General features: G+C 34.0%; 1 protein-coding gene across 8 annotated transcripts in view; it reads right to left on the bottom strand.

Moving 5' to 3' along the window:
• Window positions 1-236: 236 nt before the first annotated feature.
• Window positions 237-26,329, bottom strand: part of Khc-73 (Kinesin heavy chain 73) — an 85,018-nt gene continuing 58,925 nt past the window's right edge. Inside the window, exons 10-39 of one of the 8 annotated variants that reach the window (XM_085190701.1) lie at window positions 25,843-25,991; window positions 24,909-25,146; window positions 24,171-24,317; window positions 23,565-23,675; window positions 22,686-22,909; window positions 21,306-21,461; window positions 20,745-20,777; window positions 20,034-20,195; window positions 19,760-19,876; window positions 18,117-18,381; window positions 17,341-17,537; window positions 16,877-17,037; window positions 16,496-16,610; window positions 14,319-14,420; window positions 14,118-14,223; window positions 13,653-13,844; window positions 13,222-13,366; window positions 12,680-12,828; window positions 11,964-12,109; window positions 11,453-11,557; window positions 9,277-9,451; window positions 7,262-7,327; window positions 6,576-6,709; window positions 6,316-6,442; window positions 5,475-5,912; window positions 5,042-5,175; window positions 4,588-4,699; window positions 4,029-4,202; window positions 3,161-3,313; window positions 237-2,809 (exon numbers count right to left, since the gene is read on the bottom strand). In XM_085190701.1, coding sequence (XP_085046827.1) covers window positions 2,727-2,809; window positions 3,161-3,313; window positions 4,029-4,202; window positions 4,588-4,699; window positions 5,042-5,175; window positions 5,475-5,912; window positions 6,316-6,442; window positions 6,576-6,709; window positions 7,262-7,327; window positions 9,277-9,451; window positions 11,453-11,557; window positions 11,964-12,109; window positions 12,680-12,828; window positions 13,222-13,366; window positions 13,653-13,844; window positions 14,118-14,223; window positions 14,319-14,420; window positions 16,496-16,610; window positions 16,877-17,037; window positions 17,341-17,537; window positions 18,117-18,381; window positions 19,760-19,876; window positions 20,034-20,195; window positions 20,745-20,777; window positions 21,306-21,461; window positions 22,686-22,909; window positions 23,565-23,675; window positions 24,171-24,317; window positions 24,909-25,146; window positions 25,843-25,991 — 4,616 coding nt within the window. In that variant the 3' untranslated portion in view covers window positions 237-2,726. Of the gene's footprint in view, window positions 2,810-3,160; window positions 3,314-4,028; window positions 4,203-4,587; window positions 4,700-5,041; window positions 5,176-5,474; window positions 5,913-6,315; window positions 6,443-6,575; window positions 6,710-7,261; window positions 7,328-9,276; window positions 9,452-10,186; window positions 10,229-11,452; window positions 11,558-11,963; window positions 12,110-12,679; window positions 12,829-13,221; window positions 13,367-13,652; window positions 13,845-14,117; window positions 14,224-14,318; window positions 14,421-16,495; window positions 16,611-16,876; window positions 17,038-17,340; window positions 17,538-18,116; window positions 18,382-19,759; window positions 19,877-20,033; window positions 20,196-20,744; window positions 20,778-21,305; window positions 21,462-22,685; window positions 22,910-23,564; window positions 23,676-24,170; window positions 24,318-24,908; window positions 25,147-25,842; window positions 25,992-26,329 lie in introns of all 8 variants that reach the window. The other 7 variants (XM_085190703.1, XM_085190706.1, XM_085190702.1 and 4 more) reach the window with 7 other exon arrangements.

Raw genomic sequence — 26,329 nt, 5'->3', positions numbered from 1 at the left:
TTTTGTTAATTCGTTTTTTTTTATTAAATGATATTATTAGCTTTCTACGCTACTATTTTAAATATAGCAAAAAATATGCTTCTATATCTAAATAATTTTAATCTATAACATAAATAATAGTTACTAATTGCTATACCTTGAAAAAATCATCCATCCATTATTTTCTATGTCAAACAAAGTTATTAAAAAGGGGAAAAATAAAATAGGTAAATAAATAAAATAATGAAACAACAATATAATTAGTAAATAAAACAAAATATTTTATTATACATTTATTGATAATGACAGCGATGGTTGACTCGAATCCGCTACTTCTGTACTTGGCAAAAATATTTCCACTAGAAGTGAACTATTTTTGTATTTAAATATTAAAATCTCTTTATTAATATAATTAATGTTTACAATAATGAAGATGCAACCATCTAAGCTACCACGTAGCCACCTACACTAACCGCTTATCACATACAAACAAATAGAAATTACATTTGATTTGTGATCTGTTAATTATTTAATTTACACATAAAAAACGGCAAAATAAACAAACTAGTCTTAAAATAGAAGTCATAATGAAACAATAAAGTTAAAAGCTCGTATAAGAATTGACTGCAATAAATACGAAATACTAAATGAAATTAAAATAATAATAATTAATAATAATATGAACAAAATAATTTCATTTACCTAAAAACTATTATTTAAAACAAAAGCACAGCACATGGTCAGCTTAATTTCTAAAAAAAATATATTTATATTAGGACCTACGACGCTTCAAAACTATTAGCCTAACTTAGGAGCCCTAGTGCACTCTCCGTTCCGCAATCTTTGTCTCTTCGTTACGTACCGATCACGTGGTCTAAACTACTGGACATAAGCACATCGAGAGTTTCAAAGACACATCCTACGATATATGAAAACACTTTAAATATTTTTTTCCATTTAGATTTTTAAAACGTCGACTACACATTGAGCTGCCCTAGTCGAGAACAGGTTTGCTGCTCCAATCGATTTAATTTGTACGCATCATCATCCAATAGTCAATTTAATATAATATGTTAGTTACAAGTCATTGATTTCGAATTTGAAAATCGATACATTTATTTATCGACTTTCAAAGTTAATATCGATTGTAGCGACAACACTCTCATATACACTGACCTACGCATCAAATTCATAAGAAAAAAATGCAAAAGTTTGAGAAAAACGTATCCTGTCTATAAAATGTAACTTAAAACTTACTTAGGTTCGGTAGAACGATAAATGTATGCAATGGAATGTTTAAGTACGACAGTCTAGCAAGCTTGCTATGGGCCGGATGGGGCGTCGGGCCCACCGAGTGCATAGTCAAAAACGGCTGAATATTTGATAAATTTAATATTTTTAATATAACCTTACATAATTAATATTAATATACAAGATAGTGTACAGGAATGGAGGCAAGTGGCGGGCTACGACGCTGAGTGTACTCACAGTGCTATCTATATACGTACTTACGATTACTCTAGGAGGATGGAATATACATTAGGTGAGCTACACTACGCCTGGACGCGTCTCCGCTTATTGTTCGAATGTGGATGGAGATATAATTTGAGGACAAAAATTTGATTATGGTTTTAATATACATCTCACCAAAAAACGACTACAAACACTTATTTTACATTACATTTTCAAAATACCTACACAACCTAGTCGATATAAGGGGCGCGGGCGCGCAACAGGATCTCACTGTTTTTGGCCATATTTAGTCCGTCGTATGGCTGTCGGTGTACTTAGTACAAGTCTTTAAAAGGACGAAGATGTAGCATTGGACGATTTCAAATTTATTTCGAAAATTATTAGGGCGAAAACGCTAGTTTAGTGACGTAGAAAAATAAATTCACGATATCTAGTTCCGGTGGCAAGAAACTATCACAAGGCAACTGCGCCAAGTCCTGAGCAATCTGGGGGGCAAAAATGCACTTAAATATAAATATAATTAAGTGAATATTAAGAGGCCATAGTTCTTAATTCATACAATAACTCCGGGGAAATATCAAAATGCTCATAGGAACTCAATTTACTAAAATCGATGTCGGTCACAACATCGTGCGTCTAAAAGTCAATACGATTTGCTATTTTTTTTTTTTATTTTAACCCGATGTTTATGGCAGTTAGACTGGTCCTGATTTTGGCCAATTTCTAGAAGACTAAAATTTTCGTTGCGATACACGTACCAAAGAACACTCGACCTACTAGAAAAAAGCATTGTGAATAAGCTAATATATAAATTTACATACAGTAAAATCTACACCACAAACTATACAGTAAAAAAATCTATACAAATAATCCATCAAATTACCGATCATAAACTCATTGGCGTCTAAATTAAAGAACGGACAACACACACAAAAATTTAAATATTTACAATAAAAACGTAATTAAAATAAAATGATCGAACAAATATTTACAAATTCAATGGCGAATTCATGAGAAAAATAATAATACAAATGTCACTATCATCGGTCAAAGATCGTTCGGAAACAAGAACTCCGTCGTCGATTCGTTAATCGAGTTAACGTTCGGGAGGAGCATCGAGTTTCCCCAAAACACTCGCAACGATATAAATAAAGTATATTGCTTCGTTAAATGGGTAAAACATGATAAAATATGATAAATTATAAGCACCATATGTGTTACAGGATCGCAACTTAAAATTAACGTGAATGGACGCGGCTGGGGCCCGCCATGGTCTACTTGGCGCGGCTCTTGGTGCCCACCGCGTTTATACTGTCCCCGCGACTCCTTGATCTGTGCAAGTTGTGTAGCCCTTCACCTGAAATGTATAAAATACAAATATGATTATCAAAAATACTGTGCAGAATTAAACTCCAAATGTAGGTTGAACCAACCATGTGATTCTGATAATGAACATTAACGTAAAAATTCCAAAATTTATATCTAAAGAGAGAGTAATAACTAAAAAATATATACATATATATAAGTAGAGCAATTTCCGCGACGAGACTGACGCCGACATCAATCTCCCCGCACCCCGCGAACACCTTGTCTAATAAATAGTGGAGCACTTCGTAGATAGCACTATCTATAACTGCATAGTAGTACCAAAGGGCAACCCAGAACCAAGGGTCTGTAATACCGTTATTCAAATAGAAGCCCCACTAACCCTTGCTGCCGGCGCGCTTCAGCTCGGTGTCGCGGAAAGCGCGCACGGAGCGGCCTCGCCGGTCCTGCACCAGCTTGTCCGCGCGCACGAAGATACCGTGGCGCGGCCGGCACGTAAAGTACCGTGTGCCGCCCACTGAACCGTCGTTTTTACCTGAAACATCGTGAAACTTGATAGTAAAATATACACCTTAATAAATCAGTTCAATTATAAAGGTGTCCTAACTTAACTTATATTTTATTAGCTTCTGACCATTACTTTTACTGTTTAGTTAATGTAAGTAAAACCGATGTTTAATATAAGCAAAGGAACGACGATCGTTACATGCTATAAACATGTCTTACCCATTAGTGTATATATATTGAAGGTCATATAAAAAATTAGTATAGCTTTTTTTTTATAATCACCAAGTAAGTAAATCTAACATCCAAATATACAAAATAAAGCAGTCATATCATAAATAAAATTTATTTTGCACCTGTAAATAAACAAATAAATTTTATTTAATTTTATTACCTTCACTTTTATCGTCCACATAGGAAGCTAAGCAGAGAACCTAGTGTCAAGATACCTCTCAATTTTCCGAACGAATTTGAAACACTTTATGGTAAAAGACAGAACTCAATGCTGCACTTTGTCTGACCTGACTGACTGACTGACCTAACGGGGCGATGAGGATAAATTGAAACTCTTTCTCCTTTACAAGGACTGAACCCAAAATCGACGTACCGGCTTACAATAGATACAATAGATACAATGAAAACAATGAAATATACAATACTATTATATATACAAATATATCAATTAGAAGCCATCGTGGCGCAGTGCCACAGCGTGTGATGATTGTTATATATAAGCATGTCAATACCAGTAGGCGCGTCCAGCTCGACGCCGACCCACACGCCGTGCGCGAAGTGCGTGGGCCCCACGTATGCCACCACGCCCGTGCTGCTGCTCAACCGCAGCTGCACACTCTCGCCCAACGACAGCCACTCCGGCACTGTGCAGTTGCTGGCCGTCGTACGACTGTCGTGCGATTCTTCTAAGGAAATTTAAAGTTAATAAAGTTTTAAAATATATAATCATTTATTTACTGGAATTTATTATAAAGAAGCCAAAGTCTACCTCCATTTCACGACTTTAAACATGTTAAAACTCCAAAGAAAAGGTCAGGTGTCAGTAGCATTTGTAAATGTTTCTCTCAATTTTTACATACAATGGCTAACTAAATTCTCGCTATTTTTTAGAAACAATCTCAAATGTATAAACAAGTTTTTCAAACAAAAAAAACTACATTTACCTTTAAACATTATAAAAAATGACTATTAATGGCAAAATACATAAATGAATCCCGCCCGGTGACGCTGTCAAGACCAGTCCAAGTCAACAGCAATAAAGCCAAGTAAAAATAACATAAATGAACCAACCATCCCCACTCCTGTCGGCGATGACTGGGTCGTGCGCGGACTTGGGCCGTGCGGCCGGATAGGACGCGCGCGACGCATTCCGCGCTGAGGCGCCCGCTCGGCGACGTACCACCTGCACAAATATACTATTAGAAATACAAGTAACAGAAGAAGTAGAGGCCGTCGAAGTGCAAGTTGTACATTTCATTGGAAGACACAATATCGACAATCGACCATTTTGCAGAAAGTGGGAAACATAATGTCTTATTATTAATTCTGCCTGCACTGTTAGTGTTATACAGTGTGGAGCTATAAACAATACAGAAACAAATTATATAAACATAAAATGTTTTTCTATCTTGGATATAGAATTATACTTATATAAAATGTCAATAAAATCTCTATTTACCATTAATTTTAAAGTTAATAAATGTTCGATAGTTAAAAAAAACGTAAACTATAAAAAAAAACCAACCTTCCCAGCTGGAAGCGACGTGTTAACAACTGGGTCGGGTCCGGGCGAGTCGCTCTCACCCACGGAGGACGCCTCGCGGCTGTGCGTCTCGTGACTCGACTGCTCAGAGCTCACCGACTCTACGTCTGCTTCACCTAAACACAAATACAGTATGATAGTGTTATTGTTTAATTGTATTAAACTTGACATTCATTTTCCAAAAAGTTATAACAACATCTAGGAATTTTCAGATGTATCTCGCACATTTTATAGAATAATAAAAGTAAAAGAATAGCTAAACTATGATTAAAGTAAAAGTACCTAGTTACCACTCCGTTCCTATATTTCCACTTATTTAGACGAGGTTTTAAATTACTCTGCGAGATAAAAAATATCGTTATAATAATATAGAGCAAACAAATTTACAAAGTTAATTTTAAAATATTATACTTACTAAAGGAGGTCTCATGTGCATTTTCACCATTCACTTGCCCATTATCTTTATTTGTTTGACTAGACAACATTGCGTTCTCTATCGGAATAGCTCCAAGGGGGTCAACCATGGAGGCTTCCTTCTTAGAAATATCTTCACAATCCCTTAAGAACGGATTAATTCTATTTCGAGATCCTGGCGTCAATACTGGAGTTTTGGCTTTCTCAAAAGTCGCCTCTTCCAGTTCATTTTTTGATTCAACAATCTCATTCTTCAGTTCACTTATGTCGTTCCTTAGTTCAGTTATTTCGTTCCTGAGACCCGCCATGGAGGTTTTTGTCCGGCTGAGTTGCGTGTAGTCCATTGTTTTGTCGAAGTCCGGTGTATCGTCGACTGACATACTCCGGATTGAGAGAGTATCGTCATTTGTGAGATTTGTTGATGATACTGCTTGGGAACCTAAAAATAAGAATTTAAAATTCAAAAATATATATTATATTAGAAGGTATAATTCTAGTTTTTATTACTTGGCAATAAACACGAATTATACAATAAACAAAAATAAAAAAAAACAAAACAAAAAAAAAATATAGGCCGTCATAGCGCAGCGGCACAAGGGTGTGACTGTAACACGACGGTTGTGGGTTCGATCCCCACTCGAGGAAGTGAAATATTTATTTACGTTTATATTTCCATTTCTTCGCTCTGGTGTCGAAGCAAAGCGCGGCGTTGAGTTCTGCCACTCAACACGCAATACCTCCAGAATTCGGCAGAAAGTGGGGAACGCAGTGTCTTACTAGGTTCCCTGCTGTGTGCAGGATACAGCTTGAAGCTGAAGAAAAAATATATTAATATAACATACCGTATCCACTAGAGGATATTGAAGGTGAATTTTTATTGGGCACCCTTTCACACGCCAGTTCGTGTAATGAATCGAGCGTCTTCGAAGTAGGCAGGAATCCACGCGATGTGGCCCGGGGACGAGTACGCTGGAAAACAGTATTATATATGTTATTATTTTAGTTAGCAAACATTTTTGCTGTTCTCCGATCTTTTTGGGCGGCCAACACTGGAAAATAATTTAAAATTGATATTTAGGAAGTTAGTTAAAAGTTAGCTTACATGTGAGCGTGGCGTAGTTAGCTCATCAGTGGGAGCAGATTCGGGTTCAGAATGAGAATCATCATCGTTCTTACGTCCCGGTTCCTCGTGCAATGTTGTCATACGCAGACCCAATTTACCACTGGCTGGAGACGCTATAAATATACAAATCTCTATTATTCGCTATATCCTAATATATTATTCAATATTTTCTAGCAAAACAATCCTACAAAGTAGATAACGAACATGTGTGTTTAAAAGTAACAAAGCATTAAAGTTATTAAACTTAGCTAAAACTTATATTCATTTAGTGAAACCAAATGAGAGACTACCGCAAATAATCACACTAATAAAACGAATCAATATTAACAGTGTAAACAACTAAAATTATGAACAACTTATACCATTACGATTATAGTAATACGAGAGCAGATGATAACAAATTTTGGTAATTGCCAATTTCATGCTCACTTGTGAATGATTTCATGCCAATGGTTAACGAATGTCCTTAAGAACAAAACAAAATAAAACACGACGTTACGTTGAAAAAAAAAATAGAATAATCCATCTATGTATTTTTTCTTAAATATTTTTAGACATAAGTAATAATGAAAGAGCAAAATCAAAAAATATTATATGATATAACCAAATAAAAAATTTCGAAACAAGCCACTCTAATGATTCTACGACTTAATATCTGGACGTACACTTGTTTGGTGTCTGCAGTCTCAGTGAGTTCAGGTTCAAATTCAAGTTAAGGAACGTTGGTCGAGCTGCAATAGAAACGTTAAAATTCTTATCAATTAGCGAACCTACATTCATGTCTTTCTTACACAATGCTGAACTAACTTAGGATTTACTTTCAAATGTTAAGAATAGTTACTAATCATACAAACCTTGCTGTAAGCAAAAAACCTTAATTTGGGAACTCAATTGTAACAGTAGTAAAAAGTGGAAGTATGATTCGAATGTTATATATTCAGGTACTGTTTCATATATATTTTTTAAATACAACATCAGTCAGTCTTTATAAAACATTTATAGGTATAATCCGTCTTAATTCAAAACACATTTATCACACTATCTATGTATAATCCATGCTTCGTTTACATAATTTCTATCCACATTTTATTTATAATTGTATGAAATACGTGTCGCTACATTTGACATGCACCTCGTACCTAACACATTCACAAACCTACAATCAATTTCTTATTTCTAGGACTACTTACTCTATCTACTTACACAGATAAAAAAACTGCCCCTCAAGTTTTTGATCTATTTCGAAAAAGTTATTATACTTCCTAAATAATTTTTCAATTTACTTACAATATTATATTGTTTGGCTGTTTTTATACGATTATTTTTAAATACATCGTAAAATTTGTTACCACGATTGATCACGATCCTACTACAAGGTGGTCTAAGTTGAAAGCACTTCGCCGCAGTTGTCAGCAAATAAAGGTGAGTGGGAAAAGGAGGAAAGTAAATACAGGTCATGCTCGCCCCATGCAAATCAAAGATACACGCAAACAAACAAAGGGTAACACAATAACACAAGCCAGCTGGGTGCTCAAAGCTCGGAAGATTTAAGGTACAACAGCCTTAGCATTACTTTCTATCTTTATTTAGTGCCTCCACTGTGTCTTTATTACTCTTAATTCTTAATATAATATGTCACTATTGACAACACAGTTATAAACCAATTCAACAGCCAATTTTTGAATAAACGATTTCAATTGTGTTATTTTACAGCACTAATTCATTATTTCCAATGTTGCACAAAACATACGTCTAACAATTTTGCCATACAGTTGCCATTCCGAATCATTGTCATTTTACCTGATAAAAACGAGCCTGACGGGAGCGAGGTACCAAGATACAAAAAAAAACAATGTTAGTTAAAGCTGGGTTTAAAATTTTGTCACATGAATTCGGACGTCTTATTTGAAAAAATATTTGTCGGTTGAGGTATCTATGTCAAAAATTTATTCAAATAAGTACTCCGTAAAGATTGAAATGGCACATCTTTATCGATTTTTTAATTAATTATACAATATCGATAAAGAAGTTACTAGAAGAAATAAAAATAGAGGAGACGAGTGAGTGTATGGAGCATAGCATTGCCACGAAGCAAGTGGAATAAAACGTAAATCATGGTGAAGTTATGAATAAACGTATGTGGTGTTGTGGACACACTTTAATAAACGTGACGGTGTCGCCTATAACAGTATGTAGGTTATGTTCGAACCATTTTGTTTTTAACAAACTACGCGTACTAATTTATAAACTTAGTCTAAGTTTTGTTTCGCTTCTAATCTAAATTCCCTTACCAACTATAATATTATCGTGCATTTGTATTGTCTGTAGACAAACGCTACGAAAGTTTAGTTCCTATTCTACATGGTGCACTAGACGCATCCGAGCTATACTGTATACACATATACACATATATAAAATGTTAATACCAACAAATTATATATTACATAATAATAGATATAAGGTGATATTTGAGAAGATGCACATAATATAATACGAGGAATAAGAAGTTAGTGTGACATAGAAAGTGACAGTAAGATTTGCATGAGTGAAATAAAAAAAATCGTACAATTATATGACATTTGCTTAAATTGTACTTTGAACACTGAAAAAGAAAAATTATTATTTCACATAATCCAATCCATGTGTATAATAACTGTCAGTATGAAAAATATTAACTCACCGAGACCAAAAGGTTTAGTAGGCGTAGCGATATCAGGATCGTTATGTGCGGGCGCGGCGTAAGAGTGTCTGTGCATGGGGCGGCGCGGCGCCTCGTCCGCGAGGTCGGCCACGCTGCCGGACCGCCCTCCCCCCAGCCCCGAAAGCGACTCGAATGATGAGTCGAGACGCATGATCTGTGATAAAATTAAGTTTCACCATACTTTATATGTATATATATAATTATATAATATAATATCATTTTGTAGGTAGCAGAAACGAATGAGGTTTTAATTTACATCAATATATATTTTTTTTTAATAATGAGAAAACTATTTTTATATATAAGTTTCCGTAACCATTTGCTTGTATTTACAATATAGAAGATGGTGTTTTCTTTTGCACATTTTATCGTGAATATATACTCTTAGAATATATACTATTGGAAAGTGACAGAATACAAATTTCCATTTTATTGCAATGTATGTGCCTCTTAGGAAATCATTCATTATTATATGAACACCATTACACCTTTACACAAAAAACAGATATATCTCGCAGGAATAAAATATATTGCCAAAGCCACAAACACAATAAACCTATTGTAGAATTTATCGACTACGCGATCTCTACACCTATAAGTTATTACTACTAATAAAGAAGCATTCCACCTATAAATGAGCAGAGATGATATACTATACAGTGATTAATATAGATAATTATTGAAATGTATCACTGGGAAATTATATAAAGAAAAAAATTTTTTCGAAAAAAAAATATCGATATCGATTCCGACAACAATTCAACAAAAGAACGATAACATGTCAATAATTACCAAAAATAATACAGTGATAAATAAATATAATAAAGATGATATCTATAAATAAAAAAATAAAGGCAACATAGTATAGCGGTAGGGCCATGCGACTCACGTTAGTTCCGTTCTTGGCCGCGGTCTCGAGCGCCTGTGACAGCTGCCCACACAACATATATTAGAGCTTGTATATGAGCGAGTTTATTTATTTAGAAGCATTATTTTTCTAAAAAATATAATTGTAATGCGATTGTTGTAATTCTTTATAATACTACTTTCAACGGCAATTTTTTTAAAATAATAAATAAGAACTGCTATATTTAAAATACAGAAAAAATAAATACTAATAAAAAGCGTTAAAAGTAGTTTTACTTAAACAACAAAGTACCAATGAGAAAATAGTAACAAAAAATCTATTTTATTTTAATACCAATGAATTTGTGTCAATGCCAATAAAATCTCCCTTTATATAAATTTTGTATTGTAAATTGTATAATAATTAATATTTTTTGATAAATCAACTCGCTGCTTAATACAAACCCTTTATCTACCTTGTAATTGCGAACATTTATTGAATAGTGTCTTGAGTATATTAAAGTATAAAAAAAAGTCTAAGTTAAAAATAAAAATGTTATTTTAATTTGTATAATGTTTATATTATATTGTTTATATATTATTTATTTAGTGTGTATATTGTTTTCCCCAAAGAGTAAAATCTTTATAGCTACTATATGATATAATAAATATAATATTAATAATAATAAACCGTCGTTAAACATATAAAGCAACCATATGAATCTTTAAATATATATTATAAATCCCAATTCTTCATGTATACATATTTGAATGTATTTATATAAACAATTAAACATGTTAATTTTGTTAGTGACAAACAGTTGAGCATAAGCGTTTAGTAACAGTAGTGTAAGCTCGCTCGTACTATCACGTGTGAAGCGCGACATCGACAGCCGTGGTGGTGGTACACGAGTACAAAAGTACAATTGCACACGCACATTGTAGTACACATACACAATAGTACCGGAGTACTAGGGGCCGTATATATATTACTTAATGCAATTTTTAAATTTATAAATGATATATATATATTTTTAATAACGTAACAAAATATTGCACGTTATTTAAAAAATATATTAATTTGTTTTGCACTTCCCTTCTATCCCTATAAGGAACCGAAACGTTTTACCCCAAATTGCGTTACGTAGTAATTGAACGTCCCCGTAGTACACAAGTACATCAGTAGATACGTACACTAATACTCGAGTGCCATCGTCTACCTGTACAACGGTACACGCGTACAAATAGTACACGAACAAAAATACCCGACAATCTTTGAAAGCGGACGCATATAAGGGTATGTTCTCACCACGCCACGCGAGTCATCCTGCGCTTGCAACGTCGATACCAAACGTACGACATATTGTGTTGCGTTGCATATAGTTTGTAACGCGTCGCGTCGTGAGAAACTTCCCTGAAAACCACAAGTACTTGGTGTCACTACACCGAGGGTGTTTTGAGCTCCGGACCGTCGGACGGATGTCTAAATCAAAGCTGTGATCTCGTGAGCAAAATTATATTATTGTTCGGCCTCGATGTCAGCCGAACCGACGAACAAAAGTATTTATCCTGTAGTACAGTACGGTAGATGTGTCGTGGCCGTCTTGAAGTTAGGTTTCAGAGCTTAAGCGCATTGTTGATTTGGGAAGGAAAAAAATCCTAAAGTCAAATCTGCGCAGTCAACTTCAAGGCGGCCACAACTCATCGAACATACTGTATGTATTATACTATGCTCATCGGTTATGCGTGTAATAACAAATAAGAGTAGTATTTCAATGTGGCAATACAATACTATAATTGTGTGGTGGAATATACGTTACCTGTGAGAAGTTTGGTACTGAAGCAGTCTTCCGCATAGTGATAGGTTGACCACGAGCTTGTTCTAGTTCTTTGACTGCAACGCTTTGTCGCAAACGGTCCAGTGTTAATATGCTTTCAACTGCGCTTACGCCTCGAGTGTATTTTTCTGAGAGAAAAATATTCATTAGATGAGCTAAAATATGCTATAGAAATTTTCTAATTATATAAATAGCACTATTGTTCTTTTCTATTTTAAATCATCTTTGAACCAAATCATACATCACTCTGTAATCTCAAAAAATACAATAAAAATAATAACAGCTACAATAATGTACATGTTTAATAACAAAATATCAATATTAACCGACGTAGCGCAGTAGTACAGCGTCTAAATATAATCCTGAAAGTTGTGGGCTCGATTTCAATTTGGGGGAATAAATTATTTTCATTTCCTTGCACTGAAGAAGACAAAACGCGCCCAGAATTGTACCACTCAACACCTGAGTGTGACGAACATTAAGCTATGCGTGAGGATTAAAGTGTACTAACACTAGTAGTTTTAATCTGCCTACCCTACTATATACCGAGTACAGTGTAAAAGTAAAAAAATTAAAAAAGTGTTCATAGTTGAATGAAATATTTCATATTTCCATGTCCTCGCGGTTGTAACGAGTCTTAATGGGAAATGGAGTGTCTTAACACCAGATACCAAAGTTCCCTCAACAAAAAATTATACCAATATAAGTCTCGCCATCAGCCGCACTGGCTTCCTCCCCCGTAGCCGCTATTTGCGCTAGACTTTCCCTCTCTTCCAACTCTTCGGAAGCCTTGGGTATGTTTGACACCACTTCGTATGTCACACCTGTTTGTGTTAACTGGTCGATTCTGTAAATATAAAATAGATAGTAATTGTAGTTATAAATATTATTTTGGTTATTTAATCAAATGATGACGTTATTACGCTTTATTTATTTTTTTAATTATGAAATAGATCATTATATGTGTATTAATACACCTAATTAATTAAAACTCCTGTCTATTTGAATATTCGAAAACATAAGGACCAAATTATTTTAGATATTATGATGATGAACTTTTAACTAAATTACTTTTAGAAGTAATGCACACTGATATGCAGTACAGCATTAACGTTAATTAAATTACTTAACTTTAATTAAAAGTATTTAACTTTAGGATCAGTTAAAGTGCCGTACTAATATTATATGATTTTTAATAATATTACAAACATACACATATATCCATTCACAAACTACTAACCGAACAATCTTCTTCCGTATCCGATCAGTGAGACTCTGCCGCTTATAAATATTGAGGGCAAGTCGTTTCCGCAGTATGAGATCCATCGGCGCCGGGTGTGACAAACGCACCGTTGTCTTTAGTATGAGGTAAACTCGCTCATTCGCTGGAATAAATATAAAATAAAGATAAACAATTACAGAATATTAAGGCTTTGCAACCTGTAAGCATGGATAGAAACAAAATACAGTTATAGCTAATAATTTTGGAACAGATAAAAAAGTACAGAGTACGTGTTTAGTTAAAATATATTAAACAAAAAAGATCTGTAAGGTTGAGGGTTCGATTCCGTTTAAAATTCATATAAATTTACACTAATATTACAAATAAATAGTTTTCAACTAATTTTATGATTATTATAAACTACTCAAGTTATTTATAGAAGTACTTACCCTCAGTGATCCTATTGAGATACTGCGAATCGTGTATGGAGGAGTCCCAAGACGCGACCGCGGACACATCCTTAGCGTCGTGATGCAATATCTGCAGTTCATAAAATTTATTTCCGTGTTCCTTTGGTAAGATGGAGTTGAGACCGGCCACTGTTACTTCTTCGCCTGACGAGTGTGTTGTTAGGTCATCCGCTGATTATGCAAATATAAATAGTAAAAAGAAATATTATAATTTTAAAAAATAATGAGCTAAAAGGAATTATACTAAGAAAATAATTATCTAGAAAAGATAACAACGAACTACTATATATCAATAGTACCAATTGCGTAGCGTCAATTTAGGGCAGATCCCAATTATATCTAGTCTTAACCCTAGTTTGTAGTAGTTAATTTAGAAATAGTTAAGGCAAGGTATAAATCGCTGGTTTTTAGTGATTATATAAAATAATAAAAAAAGTAACAAACCATTCAAATCCAAGAACAGTACAGGTATATGTTGCTCCATGCCAGGCGGAGGGTTCCACGCCGCGGGAGCTCCTGGTATAGGACTACCGGGACTCGGGACCAGCACCTGTATTTATTAATTAAAAATTTACAAAAACGCAATTACATGCGGAAAAAATAGAGCTAAGTAAGACACAATAAATAAATATTTAAATGACTAACCGCATTCCTCTCTTCAGTAAGCGACACCCACTGCTCCACAAGGGACTGCTCGCGCTCCATGTCGCGCTCGTTCTTTATTGACGGCGACATGTTCACCAATTTCTGTAAACAAACGATCAATATTACTATTAATAAAAAAAATATGTAGTGAACATTGACTATAGTGTTCACATATAATACTGATTTAATCTGTATAAACTAAAATAATTGAAACAGCATATCATACGTTTCGTTTATTATGGTATCATATCGAAAAACATAAAGCATTTTACAACTAGAAAGTTGTATTGATAATGTAACTTTCCAAATACAATATCCTACAATTCAATATATAGTCTGGCAAACATGTTATTGATAATGGGAAGCACGCGCGGCAAATTGCGCAGAAAGCGTATTTTGATGTCTGCACATAGACACCCGCTCACGCCGGACCGATTCCCCGTAAGGGCTCGCGGGGAATCGTTGCGGGGTGTGACCGGGCTACGGTACAGTCGAGTGCAACGCTATCAGTTCATTACTATGAAATATGAATATAATATCATATGATAGCATCATATATACGGAAAGGCGTAGTAGAGCATATTTATCTAGTAACATTATAAAAATTAGTAAAAAACACCAAAGCAACATGCAAAATGAAGATATGGTAAATTGAAAAATTAAATAAAAAACTGAATTAAATTATTATAATGAGGCCACATACAAATCTTCTCAATCCAAATTCAATAAAAAAAGTAAAATTTAAAAAGTAAATTTAATATATAAAACATGCAAACAATTACAAGATATTGGCGTTAGGCAACATGCAAAATCAACTTATGGGTAAGTAAATAATTTTTTAAATAATGGAAATAGAGGTCTTAACAAATAAATTATGTTAATAAATTATATCTCCAAATTAAATCAAAATTTTATTACCGTTTTATTTAAAACGTTAATTAATGCATGCAAGAAAGTAAAAAATAAAAATTGACAAATAATAAAGCAAATAATCAAAACGGTAAAAGGCATTTTTGTTTACAATTAATTATATTCTTGTTTGAACAATATAGTGTGAGCTTGATTGTACCTTTAAAGATGTGTGGGTGCGAATTTCCTGTAAGGACGTAGCGCTCACACTGACGCAAATGGCAAACTATGGCAAAGGGATACCGCACTCTCATTTTTTGTACCTCAAAATTGATTGAAATAATTTAACCAATATTATTTTCTTTTATATAATCTTTAAGAAGTTTAAATATTGCCAGATATTTCTTTATTCATATTGCATAGTTTATAAGCTTGTATTATGCACACTGAATGTTTATGTTGTACATAAGTGTGTATATAGTATATACACATATACGTAAATATCATGTGCCATTAGTTATATAAGCAGAAGCTTAGAATTGATTAATTATTTATTGACTCAAAAATGTTATTATACTTTTCGGGCTAGTCTTGATTTTATTCTTGACAACAATGTATGGAACAGCTGATTATTTTGCGATATTTAGATATCCTCATAAAATTTTCGTTTTGTATAATTTACTACAACATAAACATGATCAGATATTTTAATTCGTATAGTTAAATGTAATTTGCTAAGCGTGAGGTAAAACAACATAACAGGGTAACACTGATCGAACGTTCTCTGCGCATACGTATACTGCGCAATTTACCGCGCGTGCTTCCCATTATCAATAACATATTTGCCAGACTATACATATAATAAACTTAAAATTATATTTTTATGAAATTTATAATCTGCCATATTTTGTAAATAGCAGCATTTTTTCTATTAAGCAAAAGAGTTTGTTTGTTTGTTTAAACGCTATTATCTCTGGAACTACTGGACGGATTCACATTTTTTTTTGTAATTTTTTATGAAAGCTCCATTACTCAGGAAATTTAAAGATAAAATTCTATAATAATAAAGATTTAATTCTTAGTAAGCCTTTAATAATGAAATGACAATAATTAGGAACTCATCATATTATTTTAACTGCGTGCGCTGCAGAAATTGTTAAATGTATGTAAGTACATTGTAGTACAAAAATATTTCAATTTAATTAGTTCTAAAATAAAGTCCGCGATACCGTATCTGTCTCTTATATATAAGTCACAATAAGACATTTTGTGTATGCGGGCGAAGCCGGGAGTGTGCCGCTACTATAAAAAATTAAAACCATTTGTACCTGCAGTTGCGCATGCAAATGTTGCCTACGCCGAGCGAGTGCTTCACTCCAGCGTTCCCGTAGCATCGCCAAGTCTTCTTCTTGATACGAATCTAGTGGCTTTTGTAGCCTCGATCTATGAAAAACAAAATATATGTTATGCAAATGTTTATATACGAAAATATGTATAGTAGTCTCACTTAAATTATTATCTATATAGACTTCTATATATTATCGTAGCGTACTAGACTGTGGCTGTAAACGCGAGGGATGATTTTACATTTACTTTCGTTTTCCTGCAATTTTCACAAATAATATAATATAAGAATTATAAACATAATTGTCTGACGTAATATATTCAAAAGCAGAGATACGCTAGATATAGTCGACCCAGTGACGCACCTGACACTAACGGAGCCCAGTTCGACGCTGACGATGTGCTGGCAGATGATGGGCAGCGTGCCCGAGTTGGCTGCGGGGCGCACGCGCACGCCCACGCGCCGCTGCTGCCCCTGCCGCAGCTGGTACACGCCGCCCGTTACGATGTCCGCGCGCGGCGACACCTGCGCACAATGAACGACACCTGAACTTATCTGCGAGTGTTACTAGTAAGGAATTCTCCTGATGTTCGGAACCTTCATTTCAATTCTAATTAAAATCTATTACGATTAAAATTGTGAGACTAAATAATAATTTTTATACTACTCAGGAAATTACTTTACATATGCATATTCCCCTAATCATTTAGCTCACGTTCGACCCACAGCTCTATCTTAACCTAACCAACTCCTGTCCTTTACTTCCCATAGTGCTGTTATTATAATTCCTTTTATTTACAGCTCCCGACTAAATATGTAAAAACAAACCTCAACGGGTGCATATTCGCCCTGATCGTTCAGCTCGTGTATTTCAACCCACAACTCTATTTTCCGCGTGAGCTCTGCCCACCGGTCCGCGAGCGAACGCGCTTTGGCCAACTGCTGCTGCTCCACCTCCCAGTTACCACAAGTTCGACTGAAGCCTGCCGATCTGTGGCCCCAAACTTCTATAGATAGGGCGCCCTCTGTCGGAAAATAGGGAAAAACATTATCAACATGTAAAACAATAATTATAAGTAATCACTTTACCGTCCTTTGCGACTATGATAAAAGTTTAAATGATATTTTTTTATAATAAACACTACTGCAATTTGTATGTGAATAACATAATTATTGCAAATTCCTTTGCAACCTTCTTCTCCTCCTTTGTCTATACTTCTTCTCCTTTGTCTATATGAGACATATGATTGTAATTATATATTTTTGGTTTTTCCAGTTTCTTAGAGTTATCATGCACGTTAATATTAAGCAATATGAAGTTGTCAACAATGCTCAAAAAATCTCCTCAATAAAAAAAATTATGAGGTCCCGTCTGTGATCAAACCTACAGTAGGGTCGACGAGTCGTTGCCGCCCGCAACATATGAGGTTGTAGACGGCTGCACATTTTTTTTATTTTTATTTCCTACTTGTGATGACTTTCAAGAAAGCCTAACTGTCAAAGACTCAATATCTGGGAGACAAAGGGATGGGCGGTGCGGGGGCAGCCGCACACGTTGTGTATATTGAGGACAACGAAGTTAGTATTAATCGATATCAACTCACCTGCACAATGCTCGATGAACTCCTCAGTCAACGCGATGGTAAAGTCCCGTTTGTGATCGAACCTAAACGTCATTAGCTGATGTCTGGGCGACAGAGGGGTAGGTGGAACGGGGGCAGGCGTTGGCGCGGGGGGCGTGTCCGCGCTGACGTGAGGCGCGACCACCACCGGCTCTCCGCCACCCCATAGAGTGTATTGACAGAACACGAAGTTGGACAGCGAGGGGGGTAGCCCGCTGGCTTGTTTTATTACTACTCGGATTGTTACCTAGAGAAATGATATAATATAAAATTAATAAATTATTACAATAATTACAGTATATATTTTTACAAAAAAACTTACTTTTACTGCTTGAAAAAATTATGCTTGCTATACCAAGACAAAATGCAAGAGTACGAACAAAGAAAAAATACACTTTTCTAAGTAGAAAAGTAAGATCTAACCTGGGTACAAATGCCCCTATGAACCGAGCTATGAAAAACTATAACGAAATTTTTAACATGGCAAATATTGATATTTTTAGAGACTCGGGTACATTATTTAAAAGAAAAATTAAAAAATATTTTTACAATGTGATTAGAGAAGTGTTTTTTAACATTATTATTTATTTTTTTGTTTTACTCTTATTATATTTTATTTAACTAATGTAATATCTATATACATATTTTTTATTTATAAATTTTGGTAGAATGGTTGTAAAATCTTTTTTAATTGTTTTTAAATTAGGTGTAGAATATTAAGTTTTAGAACACCTGCTTTTAGTTATAATCATGTTGAGCTAGCCTGTAAGTGTGATGTACAATGTAAAACATTTTTAAACCTTTGTACTTTGTTTTTTAAATGTTTGTATCTTTTGTATGTTACGTTGGCTTGCCTAATATAAATAAATAAAAATAAATAAATAATTACATATGGCGGATTCTCGGCGTCACAGACAGATACAATATTTTAGCTTATAATACGTCTGATAGGTGGCCAAACGCAATAAAAACGCTAAGAAAGGAGGAGATATCGGGTGAACGGTGATTTATTACTTTAAAATTTTAATTAAAATAAGTTTCTATATATTTTTCGTAATTTTTCTAATCTTTCAACTGCAGCATTCGTAACTTGTAGACTATATTCAGATATTTTAAAGAAAACTCAGTTATAAATATCAAAACAGATACTATATCCACTCAACGTATTTTTTCTGAAAATATTTATTCCATTACAAATCATCTTATCACGAAATCAATATTTATTACTATGACATCATCGATAACAATTTTCTATGACTATGTACCAAGTATTAAAATAGATAAATTATCTATATCGTTACAGACATCAAAGATAATTATTATAATATAGATACGAAAAATACAATCATATATACTATTATATTTACTATAAAAAAATACTGGTCTAGTAAAAGTACTATTGCGGAATTTACCACATCGAAACCTTTCCTCAAAATTCAAATTACATATTGAATTTACAAGAGGACAGCTGATACATGCAGATTTTTATTGTAGGAGATTTCATAATGTACCTTACATAAAATAACTGGTACTTTTCTTAGAAATAAGTTCTTTTTCAGCCTTCCGTCTGTAGTCAACGGAATTACATAAATATATAAAAAAAGGAATCAACAACAAGTACTAACTTGTTGCGTGGCGGAGTCTCCTGGGTCGTCGTCCTCGCGCATGTCGCCCGAACTGTCCGACGCCGCCTCGCATATACGGTCCTGTGGAAACTGGCCCGTTACACGACTTATTTCAACCTGAAAATTATAACATTATCAGTAGTAACTAAAAAAATTTAAAAAAGGAGAAAGAGTATCAATAAACTAAAACAATTATAATTTTAAGATAACCGAACTGATAGGCAAAAAAATATTTAAAAATATAATAAAAATAAACAATATAACAAATACTAACCTGTAACCTCCCAGCAACCTCTCCCTGCTGACTTATAATGGGCGTGTGATAATCCAATGTGACGTCATGAAACAACGCCTCTAAGAATATGTTCGCAACACCAATCAAATTGTGATTCTCTTGTGACTCGTAGAACGGGTCCAATGCTTTATCGCTTTGCTCCTAATAAAATATTTATAATTAATTATTTACTTTTAGTATTATACTGAGTGTAATATTTAAAAACGAATAAATAAATGGCAATATTTAAACTGTAAATTCAAATAAAAAGTATTATAAATTAAAAAAATAAAGGTGCAAATATAAATTTTAAGCTCTAGGCGTAGTTATTTTTAAATAAGTATATATATCGTCGATGCGCGTACGAAACCGCGTATGTGCTCTTTGTTAATAGAGCGTATCTGCGTTTCAACAGTTTCACAGGAGACCGAAAAAACGTTAAATATCTTTGTCGTTTTACAAATACCGACTAAACGTAAAAAAGATAAAAAATTCACTTTAAGAAATAATACAAGTGAGTATCTATGGAGATATAAATTAAACTAAAAAAAAAAAAGCATTTTAGACAATTCTATAGGTTATTTGCGATAAGTGCTATTAGATATTAATAAAATAATATAACAATTAATAATATTATATGATCTAACATACAGTATTGTAAATTATTACATTAATATGAAATAACTATATATTATTATATATAAAACGCACCGTTGGTGTTTCAGGATCAATCGGTACAGCGTCCTGGAAATAAAGGCGCAATATGTTGGTGCGTTAGTCACTATACGTTGTAAATATTATTATTCGTATGCAATTTTATGAAAATGTTAATAAATGCATTATAATTAACGGTGCATATGTTAGTACAACATATTTTATGAAGCAATCCCTTTACTTATTTTGAATGAAGCATAAGCAACTAATCTAATATGTATAAGCTTTTACAATATTCAAATACCAAATTGTAGATAATTTACAACTACTAATAATCTACTTCTATTACTTAAAGATCTTAAATTATATCTCCTAGAAGAGTAAATACTGATATGTACATAAAACACTTTAAATGAAATAAATATATATAGATTTATACTATTTAATAGAAATATAACAAATTAATATATTTCTAGGTTCGAATCTTATTTCATAAATGCCAACACTGGATTCTACCGCCTAACACCAAATGCCGAACATAACAGACTAAATTAAATATACACTAAAAATCGCTAATAAACAAATGAATGATAAGACTCTACGCTTAGTTACACTCACATGTTCTATGACGTCGTCGCGCTGCCGCCGCCGCCACTCGTCGTACATGTCGCGCATGTCCACCAGCTTGTTCTCCAACTTCTCCATGGACCACACCTGCGCGCCGCGCGTGGCCCGCTTCACCATGATAGCGGGCTCGGACACAAACGCGCCGCGCTGTGGGGGGCGAAACATTACAAACAAATAAAATAAAAGGTGAATGTTAAAGATAGTGCCATCCACGAAGAGGCGCCCCACTTTTGGCGAGACCGCCAGGTGAATGGAAATTGACACCGGCGTCAGTCTCGTGTCATCTGCGATTCGATGGTTACGAATAATATATTTCACGTCGCACGAACCTCGTGCCGTCAAGGAGGTTACTGTACTTACGTATATTTTATGACTATTTTTTATCTTCATGCACATTTAGAAGTTAGGAACTTAAGTTGTAAGAACTTAAGTGTTAACACACTTCGTTACCCATTTTTTTCACGTTTCATTTACCATCAATATGAACAAAGGCCGTCTCATGGCGCAGGGGCACAAGCTCGACAAATTCCACTCATTTCCAATATTTCATATTTTTATCTCCTCACTCTGGCAAGGAGAAAACGCGCACCGCTGAGTTCCACTCGATACGCAATGCCTCAAGAACTTGGCAGAAATTGGTGAAGGGAAGTGTCTTAATAGGAACGGAATGTCTTGACATTAGGTTCCCAGGTTCTCTGTGCCTACCCTTATATGTGCAGGATACAGCATGAAGCTAAATAATCTATATATATAAAAGGACTTGTCCTCACTGACTGAGGTAAGACGCGCGCACAGCCGTAACCGCTGATGGTAGAAACGTGAAATTTGAACAGATATTTACTTTCGTAATCTAGACATCCACTAAGAAGGGATTTTGAAAAATTTTTACCCTAAAGGGGTGAAATAGGGGTTCAAAGTTTGTATGGAAAAAAATTTAAATCGGCACCGATTTTTATAAAATTTGAAATTTAGATTTTTAAAAGTATTTAATTGAACACGTGTTTTATCGTTTTCTAGAATTCTCCCCCTAAGGGTGCAAATAAGGGGTTGAAAGTTTGTATGGAAAAATTCTTAAATCGCCACCGATTTGTATAAAATTTGAAATTTAGACTCTTAAAAATATTTCATTGAACATATGTTTCGTGGTTTATTAGAATTCACTCCTAAATAAGCAAGCGAAGCTGCGTGCGTCCGCTAGTATACAATATAATTTAAATTAAATTATATTTCGATAAAGCATATTACGGGATAATGTAAAATATATAAATATAATTTATATTAAATGATATATATTTTTTTATATTTATGTATTAGCCAGCTCGCAAGATGTGTGATGTGGTGTGTGTAATCGCACAAACCACATAAACTTACCTTCCTATTAGGACTCAGATTCTGCGGCGGTATCTGCAGCGTCACACTAAACCTCGTATTCCTGCGCATTTCCTCCGCTAAAAAATTAGCTTCCTGTACTAAGGCATTAGCTCGCAAGATATCCGCTTTAAGACGTCCTAAAGATCGTTTGAATGTATCATCACGTTCTGCCGCCCAACGTTCAACGCGAGCAGCGGTTGTTGGCGTACATGCTGTCATTTTACCTGAAATTGGATAGTTTTTATAATACTTTTATTAAATAATAAAACATAAAATGTGAAAACGAAAAAAATAAAATAGAAAATGTTTTTTATTACGTTAATTTGCTTAGTATATAAACAATAACTTTTGTTAGAATACTTAGCACAAATATGAGCATTGAGCATCCATAAATTATTATGTTTAAGATTCATGACGCAAATATTGACTATCTGGCCTAACGCGATAATCAAAGGTTCAAAATTCCAACTACAATAATTAAACAAAGGCGTTTGTCTGATCTATAAATAAAAACTCACTTATCCAATGTGACATCTCTAAAAAACGGACAAATAATTCCAGTAACTTTTAATAACCGTCCACTAGATACATATACATTAAATTATTTTAATCTACATTGATTCATATTAAAATGGGCTTTACTCTGTATCACGATATAACAGGGTAGGTAGAGGGAACATAGTGTTAAGTAACCCAAACAGGGTGATGATTATAATAAATTCATTTTTATTTCCCGGCTGTGTGCCTCCACGAGTTCCGCCTCTCAACACGCAATATCTCAAATATTGGGCGGAAAGTGAAGAACATAGAGTCGTAACACTATGTTCCTTCTCTCAACCCTGTTATGTGTAAAACGCGTCATGCTTAGAAATAAATCACCTAATTTCAACGGATCGTAAGCGTAAGGCGCGTATGGCGTCGACGGTGACAATATATTTCTGAGCTGTTGGAACTGCCTCTCGTATTCTTGTCTTTGTTTTTCCAAGGCCACTGCAAATATAATAAGATGTTAATATCAATTTCATATTATATTTAATTTATGATATCTGAAAAATATATGTGTTATTCATGTACTCAAGTTATTCTAACATATGGATACTTTAGTTTATATAATTAGTAGCCGGAATTAATGCCAGGAGGAAGAAGATGGATACTTTAGTTTATATTTACAAAATGAAAAGGTAATGTAAAAATTTTTTTTACACAGATGTTTAAAGATATAGATTATAGAACACGAAATGGGTAGTAGTCAATTACAATTAATACAATCCGATAGAAGAATATTTAGAAACATTAAAAAATTACGTAACAGAAGACGAACCCACCCCTCTTGGTATTTAATTGTTCAAGCGCTGTGTTAGAATTCAAGTTGCAACAAATTATAGATAGTATCAGTTAAATATACAATATCAATTATTTTCCTTTTGTTAATATGTGAAAACGTTAAACTTTTTAAAATTTTATAATGATTTGTAGTAAATTTACCCTGTTTATCTTCCTCGTGTTGTTTCTCAAGTCGCGAGATGGCAGTCTGTATGGGGTCGTTGCTGAGCTCGTTGAGCATTATCTCGTCCCGTGCAAAGTTGTAGTCTATGGGTTGTGCCGGGGTTTGTGGCTCAGATGCAGCCGCTGCTGTATATTCACAATATACAATATAAATTAAATCACAAAACGAATTTGATCTATGAATAATGCTAATTATGCATGTTCTTTTATTAAGAAGGCATCCTCAAATGTGTATATTATTTTTAACTTTGTTATTTATATTTAAAACATATTCTTAGCTACGGCTTTATTTTCATAACTATACAAACGTATATTCACTATACGTCACTGCTTTATATATAGAATATACAACGCATATAAATTACATAATAACAAGGTAATATATTTTTTGTTACATGTTTTTATTTAAAATCAGTATGAATTAATAAGATCTTTGATTTTGACGATTATTACACCTTTTAAATGAAACTATTTACCTAAACATATTAATCGCTATTATTTAGTATTAGGTATATATTTTTGGAAAACGGACGTTTCGAATACTACAGTAATCCGTGGCTAGGGGTTATTGAGTTCTTGAATCAATATTAATTATTTAAGCTATATTTATAAAAAAATACATGTGTTAATTCTGATAAATGCATCATGTATTTAATTTTGAATAATAATAATAACTCAATAGAAATATTTGAACAATGAAACAGGGGGAACACTCACCAGTCTCCTTAGGGCAGTTAACCCTAAAGAAGTGGTGGTTGCCCCACAGTATGCGGTCGGCGTGTCCGAGGCGCACGCCGGACACGACGGGCGTGCCGTTGACGAAGCACCGCGCGCCGTGCAGCGGCTCCATGCGCAGGCCGCCTCCCTCCACCACAAGCAGGCAGTGCTGCGGTTGGATGCCGAGCCCCGACAGCTGGATGTCGGCTTCGCTGTCAGCTCCGACTAGAGTTCTTTCCTGTTCAATTAATTATCGTTATCGTTTTTTTATAGTTCTACAATAATAAGCAACGTACTGACGTTGCTTTTTTATTCATTATATTTTAATTCATTCTCCCTAAAATATTTTCAGAACAGGGAGAGCCCCTACAAATGTCAATATGCTAGCAAAATGTACACGTATAGTATATATAGTAATATAGTGTACATTTAGAGTTACGTTGTTCTAGTGTAATTGAATGAAACCGCAAATCTTTAAAGTTTACATGGAGAAAGTTTTTGTGTTACTCAGTTTGTTGTAACTCGACACTAGACGGATGCGCAAATGGCCAATCTGAGCCAAACGTGTACAATCAAGTGAAACTTAAAATTGACAATGTAATTAAAACTTTTACTACATTGTTTTCAATTAAAAAAGCTTAATATTGTAGTAGATCAAAATATTCTTAAGATAGAATTCATAAAAAATTAGGAAAACAGCTGCACACTATTTTCCAGTAAGCAAAGAGAACCTAGTGTTAAGACACTTCGTTAATTGTAATATTTCCTTGAATGAGGATCGAACCTACAATCATCGTATTCACGATTATTTGCAGTCAGATTGCACCACGACCGCCACTCAGGTCACCGTAGCAGATAACATAAATAATAGTGACTCATATTACGAAAAATCCCAGCTTTTCAAGCAACAATAGGTTTGATAATACTTATGTACCTTTAAATAATACACAAGCAGCTCATTGAGGGAGGGATCCGCATTGAGATTTACAAGGTAATATTTGTTCTTCTCAACTTTAATGCCGCTCGCTTGCACGCTAATGCCCATCTTTTCGAGAGCATGTTGCCTTTCGCTTTGTATTCGACCTGTGAAAACATATAACGTATTTCAAATTTAAATTCAAATTAACATTTGAGTTTAAGCTATTACACCTTTGGAGGACTTCGGATGGGTAGAATAACATAACTAAAATAATAACATCAAATAGTAACATCAAATAGTAGTAGTAAGTAGTAGTAGAACAAATGCACATACCAATCTATTGTATACATTGGAACAAAATTGTGGTATATGTGTAGGTATAAACGTAATTATCTTCACTAACTACAAAAAAATTTAGTTAAAATCAGTTACTATCTATAATATAATAATCAAAATATAAGTCATAAAAAATACAGTCGTATTGATAACCTCCTTCTTTTTG

This window comes from Heliconius melpomene, chromosome 10 (assembly GCF_056956725.1).
Source record: "Heliconius melpomene rosina isolate 202511_hmr_F chromosome 10, ASM5695672v1, whole genome shotgun sequence".
Taxonomy (NCBI): domain Eukaryota; kingdom Metazoa; phylum Arthropoda; class Insecta; order Lepidoptera; family Nymphalidae; genus Heliconius; species Heliconius melpomene.
The sequence above is the reverse complement of the archived record's forward strand: the minus strand, read 5'-3'. Positions and strand labels throughout refer to the sequence as shown.